We start from the raw sequence: 20,769 nt of genomic DNA on the forward strand, positions 1-20,769 counted from the left end.
ATTGGCTTTCCATATATTTTGATTAAGCAAGCCCTTTTAAAAATGATAATTCTGTGATCGTCGAAGAAAGAGCTCCCCCTGCGTGACACAGGCAAATTACCTCACTCGCACGTGCTGCTGCTCGTTACGTAGAAACGTTCATATTAATGTATAATCGTGTTGTGTGAACGACCCAATTAGTTTGTGTTGTGCCATTTTCATATGGAGGAAGTCTGACAATTACAGCAAACAACTTCTGTTTGAGTCGGCAAATCTATGTTTAATCCCCATCTCAAACAAGACAGGATACGGATTGTCGGCTCTTCCGATCCGGAGCAAGAGTTTGATATCACTGCAGGCATCATCACATGGTAAAGATAAAGTCTCCGCATGGCTTGCACTAAGCGTAGCGGTGATAAGGAAAAGGATAAACATCCGAAAGACGTAATTGAGGCCCCGCAGAAGAGGAGTGAAAAGTACAAAGTTCAAATGCTCGTTGCCGTGTTCGATTTTATTGCCGGTCACACGGTCAAAATCCAAAAAGAATCAGTTTAATGCAACGCCCGCACTTGCAAGCAACCAACTTCCAACTACGTCAGATTCATCATGCACTCCTGAGAACATGCATAATATGGAACTCACTATTCATGCTCTGTCCATAGGCAAGCTTCGGCATGCGCAACTTTTCAATCTATGAACCAAATTTATCCGCCGGGCTCTGTGTGCAAATGCGCAAGTCGATCAGCACACATGGACCAGCCAAAACAAAATCACAAGCGCATAAAATACATAACCATCCATTTGGCAGGACTGAAACAGTAGGTGAGGAGCTTGGCAGTGAATTTTTTTCACAAACATAAAACCGAGGAATTCAATCCTACAGAACCTGCTAGAAAACCCCCAGCGAATAATTTATTTCCACATAAGAAGAGAGAACAGGAAAAGAGAGGGAAAAAAAAAAAAAGCCTAAGATGGAGGGACAAATATGGATGGCATTTATATATATCAACGAATCTCTCGATTCCTTCCTACCTGATCATAAATAATCTCGGAATGTACTCCCATCAAGCCTCTCAACCTTTTGCCTTGGAAATAATCCATAAGCTAAAGAAAAATTACTTGGATGCTTCTCCCTTCAATCGGATATCCTCATCTCCACTCCAAGAATGTCCTTAACCACTTCATATGTGACAAAGGCAATGGCTATCGATGGAACGACCTAGACATCATAGCAGGAAATGTTAACAGGATTCTGGTAGAGAAAATTGAACACGATTGGAAACAAAAACTAAAGATTTACTACAATCTAGCATTGATGTAAGTTTAATCAGCAAGATTTTACTGAAATTCAGAAGGTGTTGTCCAAATGGAACACACTAAATATGGTGACAAAATTTTTAACTAAAAGTATTGCGGGTGGGTTCTTCACAATGTCAACTCACCTTTACTGAATTGGGGACCAAACCCTTGTATAATGCTCCAAATCCCTCATGACGAACAGTCTTCCTGAATGCATCGACCATGCCAGTGTATTCAAGTGGCGCCTTACTCCTCCCTTCACCAATTACAACTGAAGAAGCATCTTTCCAGCCAACCATTTGCATTCTTCGCCTGATGACATCAAGAGGGTAAGCCACTGTCTGACCAACAGTCCCTGCGGCAGCACCACATGCAAGCCTCGTCGTCACACTCAGCTCATTGTTCTCAACCAGTCCAAATGCGTTGGTTTTAAGTAACCAGTCTTTCAAGGATTCATACACAGCAAAGTTCAGACCTACATAAGGAACCTGAACATACCAAAAAGGAATTTGAGTTCATATGGTACAATCTCAGAGACCGAATAGCATTGCAGCATATGAGCATATTCGTTTCCTGAGTTACTTATAAATGAAGGATAAATTTCATCGCAAAGAAGACCATACTTACAACTCCTATTACAGAAGGAAGCCAGCCTCTGTACAATGCCCTAGGGCCTTCTTCCTTGAAGACAGTTGAAAGGGCATGAAAAATTCCCCTATACTGTCGAGGAGACTTCTCTGTCTAAAAATTTTTATGCAGGAAGGTGAGTCTACTAATATCATAGAAATAAAGAAATGCATTCTTAAATCAATCCGAGAACGCACAGATGAAAAAAATTCGAACCCCTACCTGGACAGTCAGCCGACCTCGTACCATGTCCATTGGATATGTCGCAGACATGGCAATAATTCCAGCACATGCACCAGCTCCAAGGCGTAAAATAGGAGTTAGCTGCGCATCTTCTGCATAATAATAAAAGAGTAGCAGGTCATAAGCATAAGAAAATTCAGCTGAGAATTGTCAACAAAAATGAAATAAGAAAATAGTGTTCAAACAAGATTCGGCAGAAACGGAAAGGGAGTACTAGACAAGACTAATGCAGTATTAAAGTCTACACTTTAAAATTTAAATGATCAGCAAATTGAAAACGAGTATGCTGCATAGTCACACTAAAAGTGGCATGTTTACTATTAAGCATGGTTATCAACGGAGGGACCAGATTAGTCATCCATCTCTTAGGAGAATTAGTTTGTGTTCAGAATCAACCAGATCCATAAGTAAAGCATAATTGCGTACTTCAAAACATATATTACTCATATAAAGTAGGAAGATCATACCTTTCCCAGGTTGCTGCCGATAAAGCCATAAAATGCCGCTGTTTAAAAAAAAAATTATAGTGATATTTAAAGTATAAACAACTCTATTGGTCATTAGGCAGAAGCATATTCATAGTATTAACAACTCTATGCTTGTGCTTTTTCCTGAAGCTCAAATGTCTTATAGTCCCCTACAGTTGTATAAATAAATGCTGCAACAAAATAAATGAATGTAGGATGGAACAAGAATTATTTAGCATACTGAGATGCCTGCTCATAGCTGAAGAACTTGACGGCTGAATTGGGAACAATACGAGCACAATTAGTGCCATTGCCTTTGAACAATCCCCTGAAACCCTCAGTTCTCCATATATATTTTAGGCCTTGCATCGTTCCATTGTATTTTATGCTATGAGGATTCTGAACCTGCATCGAGAGGCATATCCCACTTAAGACAAGCCAAAGCATGCAGAGGAGAGAGTAAGCATTAGAAGCATCCCACTTTTTCAGATGCAGATGAAAGAAACTTCATCACACCATTTCTCCCTCCCTTCCAGCCCTCCCTGTTCAGATGAATGCTGAGGCAAGCAAGCATGCACCTCGGTGAAGGTTTTTGTTGGGAAGTGTCAACTTAAAATCAAAACGAAGACGTACCTACTATGTGACCTCCATCCACAGAGAACAAAAGTAGATAAAAGTACAAAAATAAGACGTCGATCACCCGTAAAAGTACCTGCAGCAATATCTTTAATCTCTCCAATGGAGCAACAGCAGTACGTGACCTGAACAAGGATTATCAAAAGAATGAACACGGCAAATTGAAGAAGACTTTTTCATAAATAGCTTATACACAAACAAATGAGTCAAAAAAAAAATCTCTTCATATGATCCCTCTATTCTACGATGTAGGGTATTCTAACAATGTTGCTAGTTAATTTATTCTCTATTTCTTTTTGGAATGATATGTCTAACGAAAAACCAGTTCGATCGTATTTCCCTTATCTCCAGGAAATCCACCATGTGGCAATAAGCACCACGACACGACGTCACAAAATGGAGCTGTCTCAAGGTCTCCTGGTGATTGGCACAAATATATTTTAGGGGAACATGACACAAAGGGTCCCTAAACTTTGGCTCAATGTGCAATGTGGTCCCCGAACTTTTAATTTGCTCAATGTTATCCCCGAGTTTTAGCTTAATGTGCAATGTCTGAACTTTTAATTTATTCAATGCGATTCTTAAATTTTTGGTATACGTTCAAATTTTTTTTTTTTTTTTTGGTAAGGTAAGTATGTATATAACTTTTCAATGTGCCAAATACAGGAGAGGACCGAACACAAAAACCTCGTACCCATCGTTACACTTGGAAGTGTCCCGAAGGGTGCAAAGGTGTAGCCATCAAGAAAGACACAACAAAAGAAGGAACTAGAGACCTAAAGAGCCAAACAATGGCCCTCGTAGAAAGAAGTCAAGAGCGAACCAACAGCCAAAAGAAACGCTAATCTAAGCAACGGATCGATCCTCAAAGATAGAAGGGGAAAGGCCCCAATTTCTTTGTATACGCCTGTTACGGGGAATGTCATCAATCAGACCAAGTGACAAGCTCATATCTCTGACCACCTTATGGAGATGCTTGATGATGGCCGGGTTAAAGAGAGGTTTGTCCTCGAAAAGGATGTTGTTTCTCTCCATCCAGATAATATGGCATAAAGCTCCATGAGAAAATCTAGCAATACGATGCGAGACGGACGAACCTCCAAAAAGTCGCATAGACCAGCGAATATGGTCATCCCACGGACAGTTCCGCCAAGGTAGATTACATTTGGTAGCCCAATACAGGGCGAGGGAACTTGTGACAGAGCAGCCAAAATATAAATAGTGGATAGAATCTGGTCTTAAGTGGCAAAAGGCACATACCCCATGATCAAGTCTTCGGTGTTGCGTAAGCAATGTCTGAGTGGGGAGACGGTGTAAAGTGATAACCAGAGATGGAAGGCATGCCGAGGGGATATATATCTATCCCAAACAAAGGAATGCCAAAAAATAGCCCGACCCCTACGTCCGATTGCATTCCAAGCGGATGCAGCAGAGAAAATACCCGAGGAGTTGTTACGCCAAATGAATTGATCATTTCTCCCATCCACAAAAGAAGGGCTTGGTTACGGCCAAGCCAAAATGGTGGCCAAAGTGTTCGACATTTGCCAATCCGAGGCATAGAATGAACGCACCGAGACATCACATGGTATCCTGGATCGGTATATATCCCCATCCGTAAAAAGCTTAAAGAGGGGGCCACGATCATGCCACCAATCAAACCAAAATGAGGTAGATAGCCCATCGCCAATCCTCCATCTAAAGTGCACTAAGAATTCCGTCCGAAGGTCCAAGATTTTCTTCCAAATCCATGAGCAAAAAACTGGTTTGGCGACTATCCAAAAATTCTTCCTCTTGAGGAAATTGGAGTGTATCCATTGGCACCACATGGATTCCTTATCGTAGAATAAGATCCAAATGTGCTTTAGCATTGCTGCTCTATTACACTCCAACAATTTCCGTATCCCAAGTCCACCTTCTTCCTTCGGCAAGCAAACATAATCCCAAGGAACCTTAGCGCCCCGACACTCAAGTCTGGACCCTTCCGGAGAAATTGTCTCAAAATAGTTTCAATCCGGGATAAGACCGATATGGGGAGGGTGAAAACCGTAGCCCAATAGACATGGATGGCATGCAAGACGGATTTAATAAGTTGTAGTCGACCCGCAAAAGATAAGAATCTTTGGGACCAAGAGCGGGCTTTAGCAAGAATGGAGTTTACCAGGGCGTTACGGTCGGACTTGGAAAGTCTAGAAGCAATGATAGGTATACGTTCAATTTAGTTCCTAAACAATATGAAAATGTTCAATATTATCCTTAAACTCGAATTAATTAAAGGATAACATTGGACATTTTCGTATAGTCTAGGAACTAGATTGAACATTTACCAAAAGTTTAAAGACCACATTGAATAAATTAACGGTGTGGGGACAACATTGCACATTGGGATAAAGTTTAGGGACCATATTGAGCAAATTAAAAATTCAGGGATCACACTACATATTGAGCCAAACTTCAAGGGCCATTTGTATAACTATCCCTATATTAAACTCAAACAAGGACTCTTTTAGCCAAGTATGTGAAAACTACAAAAATCTTCTTCATGTCTCTAAAGTTGAATGTGCTTTCCCCTTCATCTAGAACTTGGATAGAGTTATGAAAGGAACGAAGAACAATACTTCTCACAAACAAGAAAACTAGGTTGAACATGCAAAGCTAACATCACCGTAAGAAAGCACAAGAAGCAATGCATAATGTATTGACATATGTCTGAATTCTGAAGTTCTGAACCCTCATAACCCACAAAAGGAAAAGCAAAACATCAGAGGTCAAGTAAAACCAAATAACATGATAGAAATGTGAAAAGAAAAGAAATGAACAGCATCAATCAATCAATCGAACTTGACAGCACGGACACAGGAATTTTGTCATCTTGCATTTCTCATGTTCGGAAGATGTGCCAAATTGAAGCCAACTCTAGGTTTAGTCTTTTATAAAGGATTGAGCCGAAAAACAAATTTCATTGCTTGTTATTGTTATATAAGCTTAGTTCCCCCTTATTCTTTCCTCACCCAACTATTTGTCAGCTCACATTCTTTCCAGCTGCAGTAAGTTTAAGTTTGAGAAGTTAGTGGTCTTCTCGGATTAGAACAAATGCTATGCACCTTAAAAGACATGCAAAGTCCTGAACAGTTAAAATTCATTTACAATTCATACTGCACCGTAGGGCCAGAAACAATTAAGTGAAGGGACTAAAAAAATATCCAAGCATCAAGTGGTGACATATCACAGCGTCAAACCTAAAGCCACCGAATCTCATTCACAGGTCAAGGAGTGTGTGCCTCAATTCTATACCGAATGAAACCCTACACATGCAGCCAAATAGCTACAAACAAAATCAAGAAAAACCGATTAGGACATCAATGAATCATAACAGACAATTAACCAAACAAAGCCGCCGGCAGACACAACAAACAAGCAGAATTCAAGCTGGAGCAAAGTAAACCGCGTTATTTTTACTGGAATGACATTGCTAATCCACCAGAGTCAAGACTGAAAAACAACCATCAGAGACTCTGCCGTAGATCAGACTTGTTAACTATGTCAGCCTATTTTGCATGAAAACCTAATTACAGCCAAGCAACTAGTCTCCTCACCCAAACCAAACGTAAATCGCCAAAAAAGAAAACTGCGGAGATATCAAAGAAAGCATAGCAATCAACTATAAACCAAATAACACCAAAAACGAAATAAGCCCCCAACAAAAGCTAAAATGCATCTAAACTCGCTCCTGCAAAAACAACAAAGGCACAAACGGAGCCGGGGACGGCCGAGAGAGGAACTCACACTCCACCGGCGACTCCGCCCGCGACGAGCGACTTGCAGATGCTGAGAAGAGCGTGGCTGGGCGCCTTCACGCCTTCGCTCGCCTCCTCCGCCAGGTTGACGATCGTCGATACGGCGGACTCGCTCCTCTCGCTGACCACGTCCTCCGACGCCATAAACCGACCCGGCGCGCGCGAGAGCGAGAGGGAGGGACGGAGAGAGGGAGGCAGAGAGACGAATCGCCGGAACCCTAGGCTTACCGGCAGCCCACAGAATCTCCGGCAATCGCGGAGGTCGTTACGCGAGAGGTAGCGCGCGCGCTCGCATGGAGGAGAAGGGAAGAGATTGCGCGTCGCCCGGGGGAGCAGAGATGGAGGCGAATGAAAATGCAAGGGACTAGTGTGAATGTCGAGTATGAAGCTTATTAAACAGCCTTACCTGTTTTAAAGTACCTTGTTATCTCTACGGCGTCGTATGAGAGTCAATCGCGAGATTGTGTAAATGCCAGAAAGTCAAATCATGAGACTATAGTCTAAGAAGTTCAGCTGATTAGCATTAAAATTCGCCTTTCAATTCCTTTTTATTTTATTCTATTTTGAAGGAAATAGATTCGATTCCCAAGTACGATTTTTTATGATTGGGTTTCGAAATGGTAAATGGTGGTGGAATTCAATGGCTCTTACTATTAAAATTGATTTTCAAAATAATTATACGACTTGAGTACCGCTCTTCCTCCTCGTATTATAGAATAAACAAGATTTATTTTCAATCGATGAATCACGACTCTGCAATGGAGAAAAATCGCAATTTAGAACGAGGTTGTTCGGAGTGATTTTTCACTTCTGGCCTTTTGCTTTTTGAAGAAATTGCGGCACATGCTTTTTCATTTTATTTGTTTATTTTAAGCGTTTGAAACTTTCAAAATGCATTAACTCGTAAGTCCGGACAAACAACCTATACATCTAATACATTCCGAAACTCCAATTTAATTCTCTTGATCCGACAAAAATTTTAGCTAATTTTCTTTATTAGTAATATATTAAGGTTTGACAAAAAAAAATCAATACTTTTTTTTTATTTAAGCAAAATGAAAATAAATAGGCCGGAGCTCGCTTATCAGTTTTAGGTTTTGGACGAGAATAGCCGTCCCAAACTCGCCTCAACCCGGCATGAAATTTGCTACCTTTTTTTGTGTATAGAATGAAGTTATTTCTTGGACCAAAAAAAAAAAAAGAATGAAGTTATTTCGCCCGTTAAATCGTGTCCACACAAATAGCCAAATTAAAAAAAAAAAAATGGTGTCCACACAGGACGCCACGTAAGCTTTCAAGAACTTTCTGTTAGGCCCCTGTGTTTTCTAAATTGCTGCGAATTTGGCCCCACTAACTTTTGAACACCACAAGTTCATCCAAAACCCTAAATTGTAGCGAAAAAAAAAAAACATTACCTCGAGCATGCCATTTTGAAAACCTCAAGTTACAACGTCGTCGACCGTTAACTGTGTTCGTGGAACGAAGATGCATCAATATTGCAGGACCAATCTTTTGCATAATAGTGAATTGCCTAGCCACGTTCAACCGGACACGTGATATTATATTCGACATACACTGTATTAGACATGTCAAAATGCAATTTTTCATCTATTCGAACATGATTTGATCCGTCCATACATATTTCACGTGTTAATAAATATATGCAATAGGTACACCTTTTTTTTTTTGGTCACCCGATACGTACACTTGAAGTCCTAGGACTTGTCACAAAGTGCAATTGAATCCTTAAACTTTCAAAAAGTACAATCGAGTTTTAAGAATTTTAAAAATGTCATCAAGTCCTAAAACTTGTCAAGTTTGTGTAGTCAAATCCTAAAATTTGTTAGGATTTCCCGTTTATCAAGTTGGATTGAATTAATATGATGACTTGAGAACCAACTTGATAAGTTTTAAGACTTGGTTTGCAATTTGATACTCGGTTGTACTTTTAAGATAAGTTTTAGAACCTGGTTACACGGCTTTTGAAAATTTTATGACTCATATATGTTTGTAAATACTCTTGCACTCTTCTATTATGGCCCCCCTACTGACAAAACTTTCACTCCACGTCCCCGTCCAAACTGTCAATTTGCAATATAATCCGTTATTCTTATCTAGGAATAAGCTATGGTCTTATTCTAATTCCGCGACTCAAGTATGCTGCGCAGCTTTATTCGCATTCTGATTTTTGAAAACCCCGTCATGCAAGGTTATCTTTCGTCGCATATTTACCCAAATGCCCTCGACGGGTAAAAATGGTTTTGCTTGCCAAATGACGTGCATTGGTATTCTCAATTTTCAAATAATGATAGTTTTATCTTGCGTTAGAGGATGAAAACGACCCATATCTTCGAATCAAAGAAGCACAACATGGTGCGGCTACGCTCCCAGATGCGAATCACTGAATATGAGCGCCAATTGCGTCCCGTTGCGTCGTGAGAAAGAATATTTTTATATAAATTTGTTACAGGTTATAGAAAGAGAAAATGACATAAATAGTTCGTGAATTATGATTTAATATACAATCCCGTCCATAAAATTTTAATTTATTTAATATAGTTCTTGAAATTTCATCCAATGTGCAATGTCGTTCCTAAATTTTTGATCAATTTGGTGAGCAATGTTGTCCATATACTTTAATTTGTTTAATGTGGTCTATGAGTTTTTATGCATTTTCGCACAATCTATCCATTGAGCATTTATCAATAGTTCAATGACTATATTGAACCAATAAAAAGTTCAGAGATCATTTGTGATATTGTCCCACAAAAAAATACATGGGTCCAACTTTAATTGGATCTATAGCCAAAAGGAAAACAAAAAACAAAAAAACTTCAAGTGGATCTACCGTGTTTAAGTCGTATTATGAATAAGTCAACTCGATCTATTAAACTAAATTTAGATAATTGGATAATAGCGGGCTAATTTCCTACCGAAATATAGGAATATAATTCGCTTTTTTTTTCCCTTGGCCCCTCAAATTAGATGCTTCCTTTTGATTATTCTAGTGGAAAGATGATGTCTCGATGTTACTCGCCAAATAATATCGAGATTTAGATAATATTCTAGGAAAATGGTTCGTTGAAAAAATTGGAGACAATTTCGTAGGTAAGATCTCGATATTTAAGGTCCGCATAGCAGATCATCTTATCCACGAATGTAAAAGGTCGCGAAAACTTTTCCTTTCTCGAGTGTCTACGTGTCGAGAATTAGCAGGAGCGCCCCCAATCAGCTGTCGCCCAACTCTGGACCAATCCGCTGTCGCCGTCCACTTCCGTTGAGACACGTGTCCCGGCCCTTCGTTTGCCTCTCTTTGTCCGTTGATGAGCTGGGGGTGAGCGGTAGTGGGCTTTTGGCAGGCCTTATGGGAGTTGGGTTGGGCGGAGAAAGCAAACTTACGTTAAAATTCTTCTTTCTGCCCCTAAACGGGAAAGTCACAAAAAAAAAAAAAAAAAAAGTCATAAATCTATTGTAATTATACTAATTCCATTCCTGAAACTATTTTTTTTTTTCGATTCAGTTATAAACCTTTTTGCAATTGTTTCGATTTAGTCCATTCGGCGAATTTTGGCCGGTCGACGATGACGTGGATGTTATTAGTCGGTCGGCGATCGAATATTTTTATTATTTTTTTATTTTTTTCCTTCCTTTCTCTTCCTCTTCCGCTTTCTCGTTCTACCTCTAGCTTCTCTGTTCTACCTCCACAGGTTGCCGGACATCGTCGATCGACCAAAGAACGACTAGCAAGGCTCTTGCCCGCCTCGCCATGGTCGGGAGACACCAAGCCTCGTCATGGCCAGGCCAAGCCTCGTCATGGCCGGGCCAAGCCGACATCGCCAACACATATCTGGTTGTGGAGGAGGAACAAGTTGTCACAACGAGGGAAGAACTTGAGAATGGCCAAGCGGGGCGAGTGGTGATAAGTGATTTCCACGGTCAACATCGAGAGCAGAGCTCGTCGTAGCACCTTTGTCTCGCCTTGATCCGGATGACAACCGTGCTCGACGACTCCAAGCTTGTGATCCTATCCATTTCGAACCGGAATAAAGTCGAGAACTACATTTGCGCTTCACCAAATCAATTGCGGATCATTGAAGGCGGTGCCACGACGAGAACCGAACATGATCTAGCTCCTTTTGCTTTCCTTCCCTCTCCGGGTCAGCCATGGCTAGGCCGACCTCACCAAATCGGGGCTGGCGGGGCTTGACGTCGACCGGCCATGGCGAGGTCGGGCCTCGCCCCAACGCATGGCCATGGGGAGGTCGGCTTGGGCCTCGCCGGTCGCCGAGGTCATAGAGAGGTATAACGAGAAATATGGAAGCTAGAGGTAGAACGGGGAAGGGGAAGAGGAAGGGAAGGGAAGGGGAAAAAAAAGAAAAAGAAAAAGAAAAAGAAAATAATAAATAAATAAATTATTAAATATATTCGATCGCCGGCTGGCCGGCTTCCACGTCATCATCGGCCGGTTTTCCGAATAGACCAAATTGGCACAATCACAAAAGTTTAGGATTAAATCGGCAAAAAAAAAAGGTTTAAAACTGAATAGGCACAATTGCAATAGGTTTATGACTTTTTTGGTAATATTCCCGCCCCTAAATTCATCGCAAATGTTTTCAATCGAGTCGTTGGATTTGTGATCCGGCCACCTTTGTCCAACTCCCACAAACACCGATTTTGGCTAATTCGGGGCTAAGGTGGCCATCTTACAATGCCCGACCATGACATGAAATTATAATTTTGTCCATGTGGAGACAAGCCACGATGAACAGAATTTGTCTTTAGACTTTTGTTAAATATTCTTTTTCCCCCGAGTTATTTTCCGCGGTGTTTGCTCCGGCATGGTCCGACGGCTACAAGCTCGGATCGACTGGAATTGGGGCATGAGAGATCCGATTAGAAAGTATAATCCGGGTCAAAGACTCCGTTATAATGGTATCAGGCCGTGCCTAGATCACAACCTTCTTTTTTTAACCTTTACACAAAATTCAGGTAACATCCCGAGCCGGCTTACGTACGTGGGGTTCGAAAGGAAGCCTACGCGAGTGGTGGAGAAGTAAGAGATGGAGTTCAAGACATGGAGAAAATGTAGATGGTCCAAGATCCAGTTGCTACACGACATTTCCTTCGACGACGGCGAAAAGCCCATCACAAAATGACATTAAGGCCGGCTGGCAGCCAATCCACTGACCCTTTCTCTCTCTCTCTCTCTCTTTCCTTAGAAAAATTGGAGGCCAACCCTACCAAACTAAGAGGTAAAAAAAAAAAAAAAATCTTAAATTTATTGTACAACGGTCAATTCAATTTAAAACTTTTCAAGCGAGCCAATGTAGTCCTAAAACTTTTGACAATTTGCCAATACAGTTAATTTTGATTGGAAATCACCGAGTTTGCACCGAAATGAATGATTGTTTGCAAATTCTTTTAAATTTCATTGTTTTTTTTTTCCTTTTTCTTTTCTTTTCCTTTCATGTAGAACGGCCGACATCCACATTAACCATTTCCAACCAAAATTGATCGAAAGGACTATATTGACAAATCGTCGAAAGATTTAGAACTCAATTAGCTAAAATTAAAAAGTTTATAATTGAATTAACCGTCGTACGATATGTTTAAATTTTTTGGACAATCATCCCCGAACGTGCGCCTATGGCTGCCTAGTTGAAAATTCAAACTAAAAGCATTGTGGCACTATTGACAATGCGCCAAATAAACTTGTCAAATGGGTGAGTCCGGTCAAGTTTAGATGAGGTCGAAAATGGTCCAACCTAGATTAATCCATTTAACATGTTCGTCCAATTTCATGCAATACAAATCTATTGACACATTCCCAATCCAATACATGTTTGACCCGATCTATAATACTAAAACACTCATATATTTAACTCAATCTAAGAAAAAATATACAAAAACTAAGACGAGAGCATGGAGTGAGCAAGCCCAAGAGAGAGTAAAGAGATAGTTATAGAGGTGGGTTGAATTTGAGAAAGTTGTGAATCCATTTAACACTTATATTATTTTGTGATTTACCATTCTAAATCCGTTTATTTAATATAATTAACCGAGCCCATTAAATATAAGTTAATAAATGGATTTATGACACTAGCATCAAAGCGTGTCAATTACTGGCTCGGCCACGTCAAATGTCAAGGCCTCCACCAAATTTAGCTCAACAAATCAAATGACGTGAAACAAATCATTCCTTCACCAGGAGCGATGTCTCTACAAGCTGCCCAAACGACGCCCCCTCGAGAAGCTCCAGAACTTTCATCAGCAGCATACACCATGAGAAGCAAACTCGAGGAGGAAGAAGAAGGAGAACCCGAGAACGTGTGGGATTGCGGGAGTCCCTTGTACGATTCCTATGAACTGGCTTCGCTCGGCCACCTTCTCGACCGGAACATGATGGCCTTGTCGGTGTCCTGGCCCGAGTCTCAGCTATCATCTCCATCGAAGTGCCACGATTCCGGGTCCCCCGTGAAAGCGGAAGCTTCCTGCAAGCAGAGATCGTCGGCCAAGTCGTCGGGCAAGAGTACGTGGAAGAAGATGAGGGGCAGGAGCGAGGTGGCGAGGATGTTCAGAAGCGGGTTCAGTGCTTTTGTTCGTTCTGTAATGAAGAACAACTAAATCAGAAGAAACTCTAGGGTGGTTATCGGATCGAGTACATTGCTCATAAGCTCGAGTGTGATGCTTCTCTGTGTCTATAAATCTTTTGGTTGTTTGCCATTGAACTGAATAATTTCAATAAACTCCGTTTGTTTATTTATAATTTTTTTTTTCGCGGAATAAAATGGATGAATTTGGATTATTTTTATCCCAGTAGAAAATTCTTTTTATTATTTGTGGAACGATTTTCGCCTGTCTAATCTCTTTATCCAGAAGATAAGACTAGACTTATTTCAATGGAAAACATGTTAAATCCTAGGTTCCGACCCTGCATCTTGTATGGTGGTTGGGCTGACACCTTTGCTGCAAAAACAAAGTAAGAATACATGTTTTGACAATGTGGCCCCAAAAAAACAGGAGCAATCATGCATTGGGATCACATTACTTTTACAAAAAAAGAAATTCGACGTGTATGAGATGTCAGCCTTAGGAAGGCTCCAAGCTTAAGGTAGGTCCTAGGCTGCCTTTGGCTTTTAGCGGCATGCAAGGCTAGGGTTAATAAACTCCTTTTTCTTCCAAAACCATCCTCATTAATTTTTTGATTTTCGATTTTACCTCTGCTTATGATTGTTCTTAATCTTCTCTATCGAGGTCGATCAGTGTGGTCACACGACCCAAGTGAAGGCCACATGAGGTTGCGTGACATATATGGCCCTCAAGGGTCGGGCAATCTCGGCGAGGGGCCACTTGGGGTCATGCAACCTAGACGGTCCTCGCTGGGGTCACGTTACCTCAGGCAACCCTCTCCCGGGTCGTGCAACTCTTAAAGAGGGTTGCTCGACTCGAGGCGGTCCTTGCCATTGGTCGCCAAGGGCTGCCTGAGATTGTGCGACCTCATACAACGGTCGTCGGCGTCGGATCTGAGTCACCGGTAGCCGCCTACACTTTGCCGGCTCCGACGAAGGCTTTGAGGTTTTTTTTTTTTTAATTACGGAAAAATAAAAGTCCTTTGCAAGATCAATTTTTTCCAAATGCTATTTTGCCTAAATTGCTTTACAGTAGAACTTTAAGTTACAATTTAATAAACACAATTTGCATTTCATAAAACTTTTTTTTTCTTAAAGTTGTTTACATTTTCTCCTTAGAGTCCAATCAAAACACAGCCTACGAAAACCCACGTTGATTGACCGACTGCCCCACGATCGCTCGTCACGATTCATGCGTCACTGTACTTATAAATATGTCTAGACGGGTTTGACTTTGACATCGTCCCACCCAATCGAATAAATCGCACTTCATATTAGCGGCCAGAGGGTCGGTCCACCAGAAAGATTCAAAATGTGGTTGAGACGCTATGACGTAAAACCCAACAAAATAGATGGTCCTTTAATGTTTTCCTTTCGAGGATCTCTGCTCATTTTCACTTTTCAACCGTATTCATTCACGAAGTTCAGTCGCCAAAGGCTCGTAAGGTGGTGGGATGCGTCCGGCTTCAAACCAAGTTATTTATATATTCTGTGGAGGGGGGGCGTTTGCTCCTTGATCGTGACAAACCGTTTCGGGTTTCATCGTGGGATTTGACCACGACCGTGTCCCTGTATTATCTGGGGCGATCGTTTTACTTTCTAGCTTTTGCAAAGAAAGAAGAAGGAGGAGAAGAAGAAGAAGATCGAATCTTATTCGTAACAGGCGATAGGGAGAAGTTGAACCTCCGTTGTAAGTTCTGGGTTCGCCTCTGTTTCTGTCCGTTTGACCGCTTTATTGTCGCTGCCCTGGACATCTTTCGATTACTGACTGTCGGAAATCTGAGCGCTGACTTCGGGCTTTGCTTCTCTAACACGTCCTTTTCCATCTGAACTCGCTGATGATGTCCAGCTTTTAATCAGTCGTGTCTCCAAGCAAAAATAAAAGTAAAGGAAAAAAGGGACGTGAATCCATATTCGGCTTGTTCGCCAGCAATTTGTTTGTTTCTTTCGGGATGCGATTGTGCGAGGACGGACGAATTTTTAACATCTGCATGTCTTTTTTTTTTTTTTTTTTTATGTTCTTTTTTATTTTCAGATATGAGGTTCTTGCTTTGAAAAGGTCAGAAGGGAAATCTTGTGGTTCTTGATTTGCGTCTTTGGGAAGTTGGAATGATGGCTCAGAGATCAAAGTTGAAGTTGGTCCATTGCCCAGCATGTGCGAATCTGTTGCAAGAACCCCATGGCTGCTCTGTGTTCAGGTGTGGTGCTTGTGGTGCTGTTCTCAAAGGTGAGTCTTTGTTTCTTTCATAATCTCTTTCTCTGTCCCTTTTCATTGGTTTTCCATTCGTTAAACAACCGATGGAGGTTGTTCGGTGAGAATGAAAGTCACATGTTTGAAGAAATGTTTGAGATTTGTAGTTTTCATTCCTTGCCTTTCTGATTGTGTTCGTGGCTATACACACTTAATCAGCAATTTAGGTCCGTTTTCGGAATGACCGGAGTTTTGATTTGATTTCTTCTGATAGCTAAGAAGAGAGAGCCCACTAGTGATGGCGGGAATTCGGAGGAGATGAGCAAGAGCCTTGGTGATGCTCGTGAGGACGGGAGCGAGAGTTACGATAGGAATGTGAAAAATGATAGGCTTTTGAGTTCTGGAGTCAGAGCTGATGGCTCGATAAGCAATTCTGCAATGGAAAAGACAGAGGAATCTGCTCACACTCGTAGAGATAATGTGAGGGATGAGAGTACCGGTTCGAGGCTTGATAGGAGAAGAGCCAAAGAGGAAACTGCTTATGCCTTCGATTATAAGCAGTACACGGAAGACCAGGTAAACAAATTTGTGGAAAAAGGTTTTGGAGAAAACTCTCCTCGGTTGAAGAAGGTTTTGGATGTGGCAAACTCGTGGGCGGAGAGAGGAAGGTCGAGTTTCACCAGAGACCATTTTGAAGGGTTCTTAAGGGACTCGAGGATCGTCACTGAGCACAAAAGGACTCGCCGGTATTCGTGTCTCGAAGAGGGGCCTTCCGACAACTACGGATCTCCCTCTTTTGGGTATGGCAAGTTTTTAGGCAGCCGTGACGATGGAACTGACTGTGACAGAGTCAGAGAGTTAGAGCGTGAGCGGGTCAAGCTCCTGAGGAAGTTGGATGAGTTGGCGAATCAAATCAACCAATCCAGTGACATGGAGAATAACCCTGGGGCTGGAGAAACAGTTCTTCGTCATAATAGAATAGCTTCTGGTGATCCTTACTATGCTCATGCTGGCTATAATATTCTGGATGAACCGCTCGACCATGAGGGTCCCATTAGAAAGCCTCCTGATGCGAAACAAGGCTGTGAATCCGTTCGTTCTATGGAGAGCTATGACATGGAAAGGTTGAACTTGTATTTTTCTCCTTGGCATGGCCAATTAAATCTTCTCGAGAAACCACAACGCTCGTTTTGGCCCGGAACCACGAGGCCTTTCCGTCAATATGCACATGAGCCGCCTCATGGACACCTCGTGGAAGGGTACCTGGGTTTTGACAGAGATCTTCCAGTCTTGTATCCGAACCAATCCCATCATCACCACACTTCGTGCACTTGTTCGAGTTGCTATTACAAGTACGAGCGAGTTCCTCCTCCACAATTCTTACGTGATGCCTCCAGCTCATCAAAGACTTTCGAAGATCCACTCAACTCCAATCTCTACCAACGAGTCAATCCTGTCAAAATCAGGCCCCAGAATACTGCACAGTCAGGTGATAGTACCTCTTCATCCAATTCTAAATATCTGCATCCACCTCAAATGAGTCTAGGCGATTCTGATTTGGGCATGGAAAATTTATTTCTGTCTCAACCAAAGAGGTCGATGGTCTCTCACCGGAACAAGAAGCATTGCCATCCCATTGCGGGTGCTGCACCTTTTATAACGTGCTTAAACTGCTTGGAGTTGCTGAAGTTGCCTAAGGAACTGATCATAAAGGAGAAATGTGATAAGCAAAAACTCAGATGCGGCTTATGTTCAGCTATAATCTTGTTCGAGATTGAAAATAAGAAGCTCGTCACTTCTATTATGGAGGGATCTTCTGGTGGGATTGCGAAAGACGGTGGCGACGACATTCAAATTTCTTCCACTTGCTTAAACTCTGACACTTGTCCGAGTGCTATGAGAACTTCCTCCGATCCGTATGATGGATCTTCTAAGTTGAAATTAACCAGAGAGAGTTCACTTTTGGAAGTGCAGCCACACAATACTAGCGACTATGGGAAGATGCAGGGCCTCCATTCTCCGGCTTCTCCTTTGCCATCTTTTCGTCCAGAGGAAGAAGAGAGTCCGGACAGTGTGATTGCTCAGTGCAATGCGAGATTAGAATATAACACATCTCCAAAGCCACAAAATTCACAAGTTCCAGTACATTTTGACAATTCGATGAGTAATGGAAATGAGAATAGCAGGATGAACCAAGAGGGTGTTTCTCTAGAGAAGAATAACACTCGCCAAAGTACTAGAGATGATGCTTCCGCATCTGCAGAACTTGAAGTTCCTCTGAATGAGTATCCAAATGCAGGACTATCCCCCTTGGAAGTGCAGCCACAGTATGCTAGCGACTCTGGGAAGATGCAGGGCCTCCATTCTCCGACCTCTTTTTCCCCATCTTTTCGTTCAGAGGAAGAAAGACCGGACAGTGTGATTGCTCATATCAATGTCTTAACTCAATCTGAAAATAACACTTCTCCAGAACCACAAACTTCACATGTTCCAAGACATTTTGATAATTCATCGTCTTATGAAAATGAGAAAAGAAGGATGAACCGAGGGGGTGTTCCTCTAGAGAACCGTGCTTGCCAAAGTCCTAGCAATGATGTTTCCGCAACGGCAGAAGTTGAAGTTCCTCTCAATGAGGATCCCCATACAGGACTATCCCAAGACTCTACAAATGCCAGTAAAGAAGCCAAGGAGAAGGTGAAGAAAAGAAGTAAATCTTTTCTTGCAGGTCTTACAAAGAGCTATGGAGAGTTCCAAACCCTGGAAAATCAAAACCCCAAAGTAACAGTTAACGGGCATGTAATTCCGGACGACATTGTTAAAAGGGCCGAAAAGCTTGCCGGTCCTGTTCTTCCTGGAGATTACTGGTAAGTCATCTATGAGCAAATTACTGCATTTATCTTTGTTTTCTTACATTTGTTTATCTTCACAAGGTATGATTTCCAAGCTGGGTTTTGGGGCATCATGAACCAACCTTGCCTCGGCATAATTCCAGTGAGTTTTCAAATCCTTCACTCAACCAACACTTCCTTCGCAGCCCACCTTTTATGCTACCTGCTTATATATGATGCCGTGATGATTCATTGCAGCCGTTTATTGAAGAGTTCAAACATCCCTTGCCGGCAAATTGTGCGGCTGGGAACACAGGCATCTTCATAAATGGGAGAGAGCTAAATCAGAGAGATCTCGATTTACTTGCCAGCAGAGGACTACCAAGAACCAGAAACAGGTTTTATGCTATCGACATCTCTGGGATAGTCCTGGATGAGAAAACTAGCGAACTGCTATACAACCTCGGGAAACTTGCCCCAACGTAAGTTGTAACATATTGATGATAATGTAGCATACGCTTTTGTAAACTTCGTTCATTATGTAACATTATGAAACAACTTTCATCTGTCATTTTGTTTTCTCTCATCTGTCATGCGATCTTAAGATCCGATACCACATCAGTTACGCTGTGATCTGTCATATTTCTGCTGTGACATTAATGACATGGTATTATGAACACCTAATATTTCTTAGCTAACTACTTCATTTAGATCAAACGGTTGTAATGTTGAGAATGTTTTACTTGCACTGTCTTGGTGAAGAAAGAAACACGGTCCTGAAAAAGTCATCTTCAAAGCAGCCATCGATGCTGTCTTCGCATATAGCTCTCTCAATTCCTGGTGTTGTCATCTTCTTTTTTTCTTAATCAACTCTTGCTGGCTTGAACAGGGTTGAGAGAGTGCAGCGTGGATTCGGCATGCGAGTTCCAGAAGTTGCGTGAGCGGTCTCAAGAACTGTTGGTCGTCGCCTATGTATTCATGCAGCTGCCAAAGTCGAGCTTGTTCTTTTGAACTTGCTTTGCCTTTTGCTTAGTGAAGTTTTTGGGGTCAGAGTCCCGAACCCAACAGCTTGCGTCGTGAGTTGCGGCCCCAACCCCCAAGTTACTGGGGCCATGTAACTAACGGCGCGAGAGTTGAGCTTCTTGAGATGACGACGACAACTCGACAACAGTATTTCACTTTTGTATTTTGTGTTCGTAACATCCGAAAGCCCCTTCATTTCCTACGGTTGATGCAAATCAACATATGTTGAGTGTAAAATCTACTTCCATGATGTGTGTGTATATGTACTTATTCTGCTTTCCTGGTCAACAAGATCGATTTCCCTGCATTATGAAGGTTGGTTTTTTTTTTTTTTTTGGTCGAATATGAAGGTTGGTTTGATTGAGACCCAAATTTGTGTTTTTCCTCTCCCAAATTCGCCGAAGTATCATAAATGTTTAATCCAATATCAAAGGGGTTTATAATCTCTACTTAGATTTTGAAATGTATGGCCAAATTGTCATCGGAGGGAAAGAGCGGAATCTCTGTTGATGCAACGAGGGGCAACAATTTAAGTTACAAATCACTTAGAATGATGAATACCAGATGTTGAAGCTGATCATTTTTCACAGTTCTGGAGCATAGCCGGGGAACTCCAAAATAATTTAGTCTTATAATGTCGGAGTTTTTCAACGGATGAGACAACGCCATTGGTTTATTCACAGCAAGCAATTTGTATGATGTAATCTTGTCATGAATTGTTCAACGTTCAGAATCTTAGAACACGCACATTTGATTTTATGCAGAATATGTTATTCGTTAAAGAAGAAATAATTTTACCAAAAACGGACATTATTGATTTTGTTTGCCAAAAAAAGAGTTCGAAGAATTTGAGTTGAGTTGCTATGAATTGCTAATCTTAATAAGCAGGTAAAAATTAATATCTGTCGCTATAATCTAGTCATTGAATAGATTTGTAATTCCATCGGTTTCCAACGTAATTGGAAATAATAATCCATATTATTTATTTATGATGCTGTTATTGGAAATGTAAAACCATTTGCCCTTTTTCGGAAATGAAAAGTCATTTAGTCT

The 20,769-nt window shown here is 41.4% G+C and overlaps 3 protein-coding genes across 4 annotated transcripts; 2 read left to right on the plus strand and 1 right to left on the minus strand.

The window, feature by feature from the left end:
- Nucleotides 1-1,111: 1,111 nt before the first annotated feature.
- LOC115754682 (mitochondrial adenine nucleotide transporter ADNT1) lies at nucleotides 1,112-7,408 on the minus strand. The gene is made up of 8 exons (XM_030693784.2): nucleotides 7,035-7,408; nucleotides 3,328-3,376; nucleotides 2,857-3,020; nucleotides 2,616-2,653; nucleotides 2,128-2,240; nucleotides 1,906-2,019; nucleotides 1,422-1,766; nucleotides 1,112-1,198 (listed from the first exon to the last, which is right to left on the minus strand). The coding sequence occupies exons 1-8, from the start codon at nucleotides 7,187-7,189 to the stop codon at nucleotides 1,115-1,117; spliced, it is 1,062 nt and encodes a 353-aa protein (XP_030549644.1). The 5' UTR covers nucleotides 7,190-7,408; the 3' UTR covers nucleotides 1,112-1,114.
- Nucleotides 7,409-13,210: 5,802 nt separating this feature from the next.
- On the plus strand, nucleotides 13,211-13,856 carry LOC125314254. The gene is made up of 2 exons (XM_048276154.1): nucleotides 13,211-13,574; nucleotides 13,605-13,856. Exons 1-2 carry the CDS (start codon nucleotides 13,259-13,261, stop codon nucleotides 13,667-13,669), a joined length of 381 nt encoding a protein of 126 aa, XP_048132111.1. The 5' UTR covers nucleotides 13,211-13,258; the 3' UTR covers nucleotides 13,670-13,856.
- A 1,190-nt stretch (nucleotides 13,857-15,046) lies between these two features.
- Nucleotides 15,047-19,790, plus strand: LOC115754714. 2 transcript variants are annotated; one of them, XM_030693840.2, is made up of 6 exons: nucleotides 15,047-15,364; nucleotides 15,710-15,901; nucleotides 16,140-18,729; nucleotides 18,796-18,856; nucleotides 18,952-19,175; nucleotides 19,583-19,790. In XM_030693840.2, the coding sequence occupies exons 2-6, from the start codon at nucleotides 15,784-15,786 to the stop codon at nucleotides 19,632-19,634; spliced, it is 3,045 nt and encodes a 1,014-aa protein (XP_030549700.1). In that variant the 5' UTR covers nucleotides 15,047-15,364; nucleotides 15,710-15,783; the 3' UTR covers nucleotides 19,635-19,790. The 2 variants fall into 2 exon arrangements, with proteins under 2 accessions (XP_030549700.1, XP_048132610.1); XM_048276653.1 differs by lacking the exon at nucleotides 15,047-15,364 and having other exon boundaries at nucleotides 15,719-15,901; nucleotides 16,145-18,729.
- The last annotated feature ends 979 nt before the right edge of the window (nucleotides 19,791-20,769 follow it).

This window comes from Rhodamnia argentea, chromosome 3, assembly GCF_020921035.1.
Source record: "Rhodamnia argentea isolate NSW1041297 chromosome 3, ASM2092103v1, whole genome shotgun sequence".
Lineage (NCBI taxonomy): Eukaryota > Viridiplantae > Streptophyta > Magnoliopsida > Myrtales > Myrtaceae > Rhodamnia > Rhodamnia argentea.

Coding starts and splice junctions, on each gene's coding strand:
- LOC115754682 (XM_030693784.2), bottom strand. CDS start 7,189: ATGGCGTCGGAGGACGTGGTCAGCGAGAGGAGCGAGTCCGCCGTATCG. Junction 3,021..3,327: donor GATTAAAGATATTGCTGCAG/GTACTTTTACGG, acceptor CTCTCGATGCAG/GTTCAGAATCCTCATAGCAT. Junction 2,654..2,856: donor AGCTATGAGCAGGCATCTCA/GTATGCTAAATA, acceptor TTTTTTAAACAG/CGGCATTTTATGGCTTTATC.
- LOC125314254 (XM_048276154.1), top strand. CDS start 13,259: ATGTCTCTACAAGCTGCCCAAACGACGCCCCCTCGAGAAGCTCCAGAA. Junction 13,575..13,604: donor GGCCAAGTCGTCGGGCAAGA/GTACGTGGAAGA, acceptor GGGGCAGGAGCG/AGGTGGCGAGGATGTTCAGA.
- LOC115754714 (XM_030693840.2), top strand. CDS start 15,784: ATGATGGCTCAGAGATCAAAGTTGAAGTTGGTCCATTGCCCAGCATGT. Junction 15,902..16,139: donor TTGTGGTGCTGTTCTCAAAG/GTGAGTCTTTGT, acceptor TTCTTCTGATAG/CTAAGAAGAGAGAGCCCACT. Junction 18,730..18,795: donor GTTCTTCCTGGAGATTACTG/GTAAGTCATCTA, acceptor TATCTTCACAAG/GTATGATTTCCAAGCTGGGT.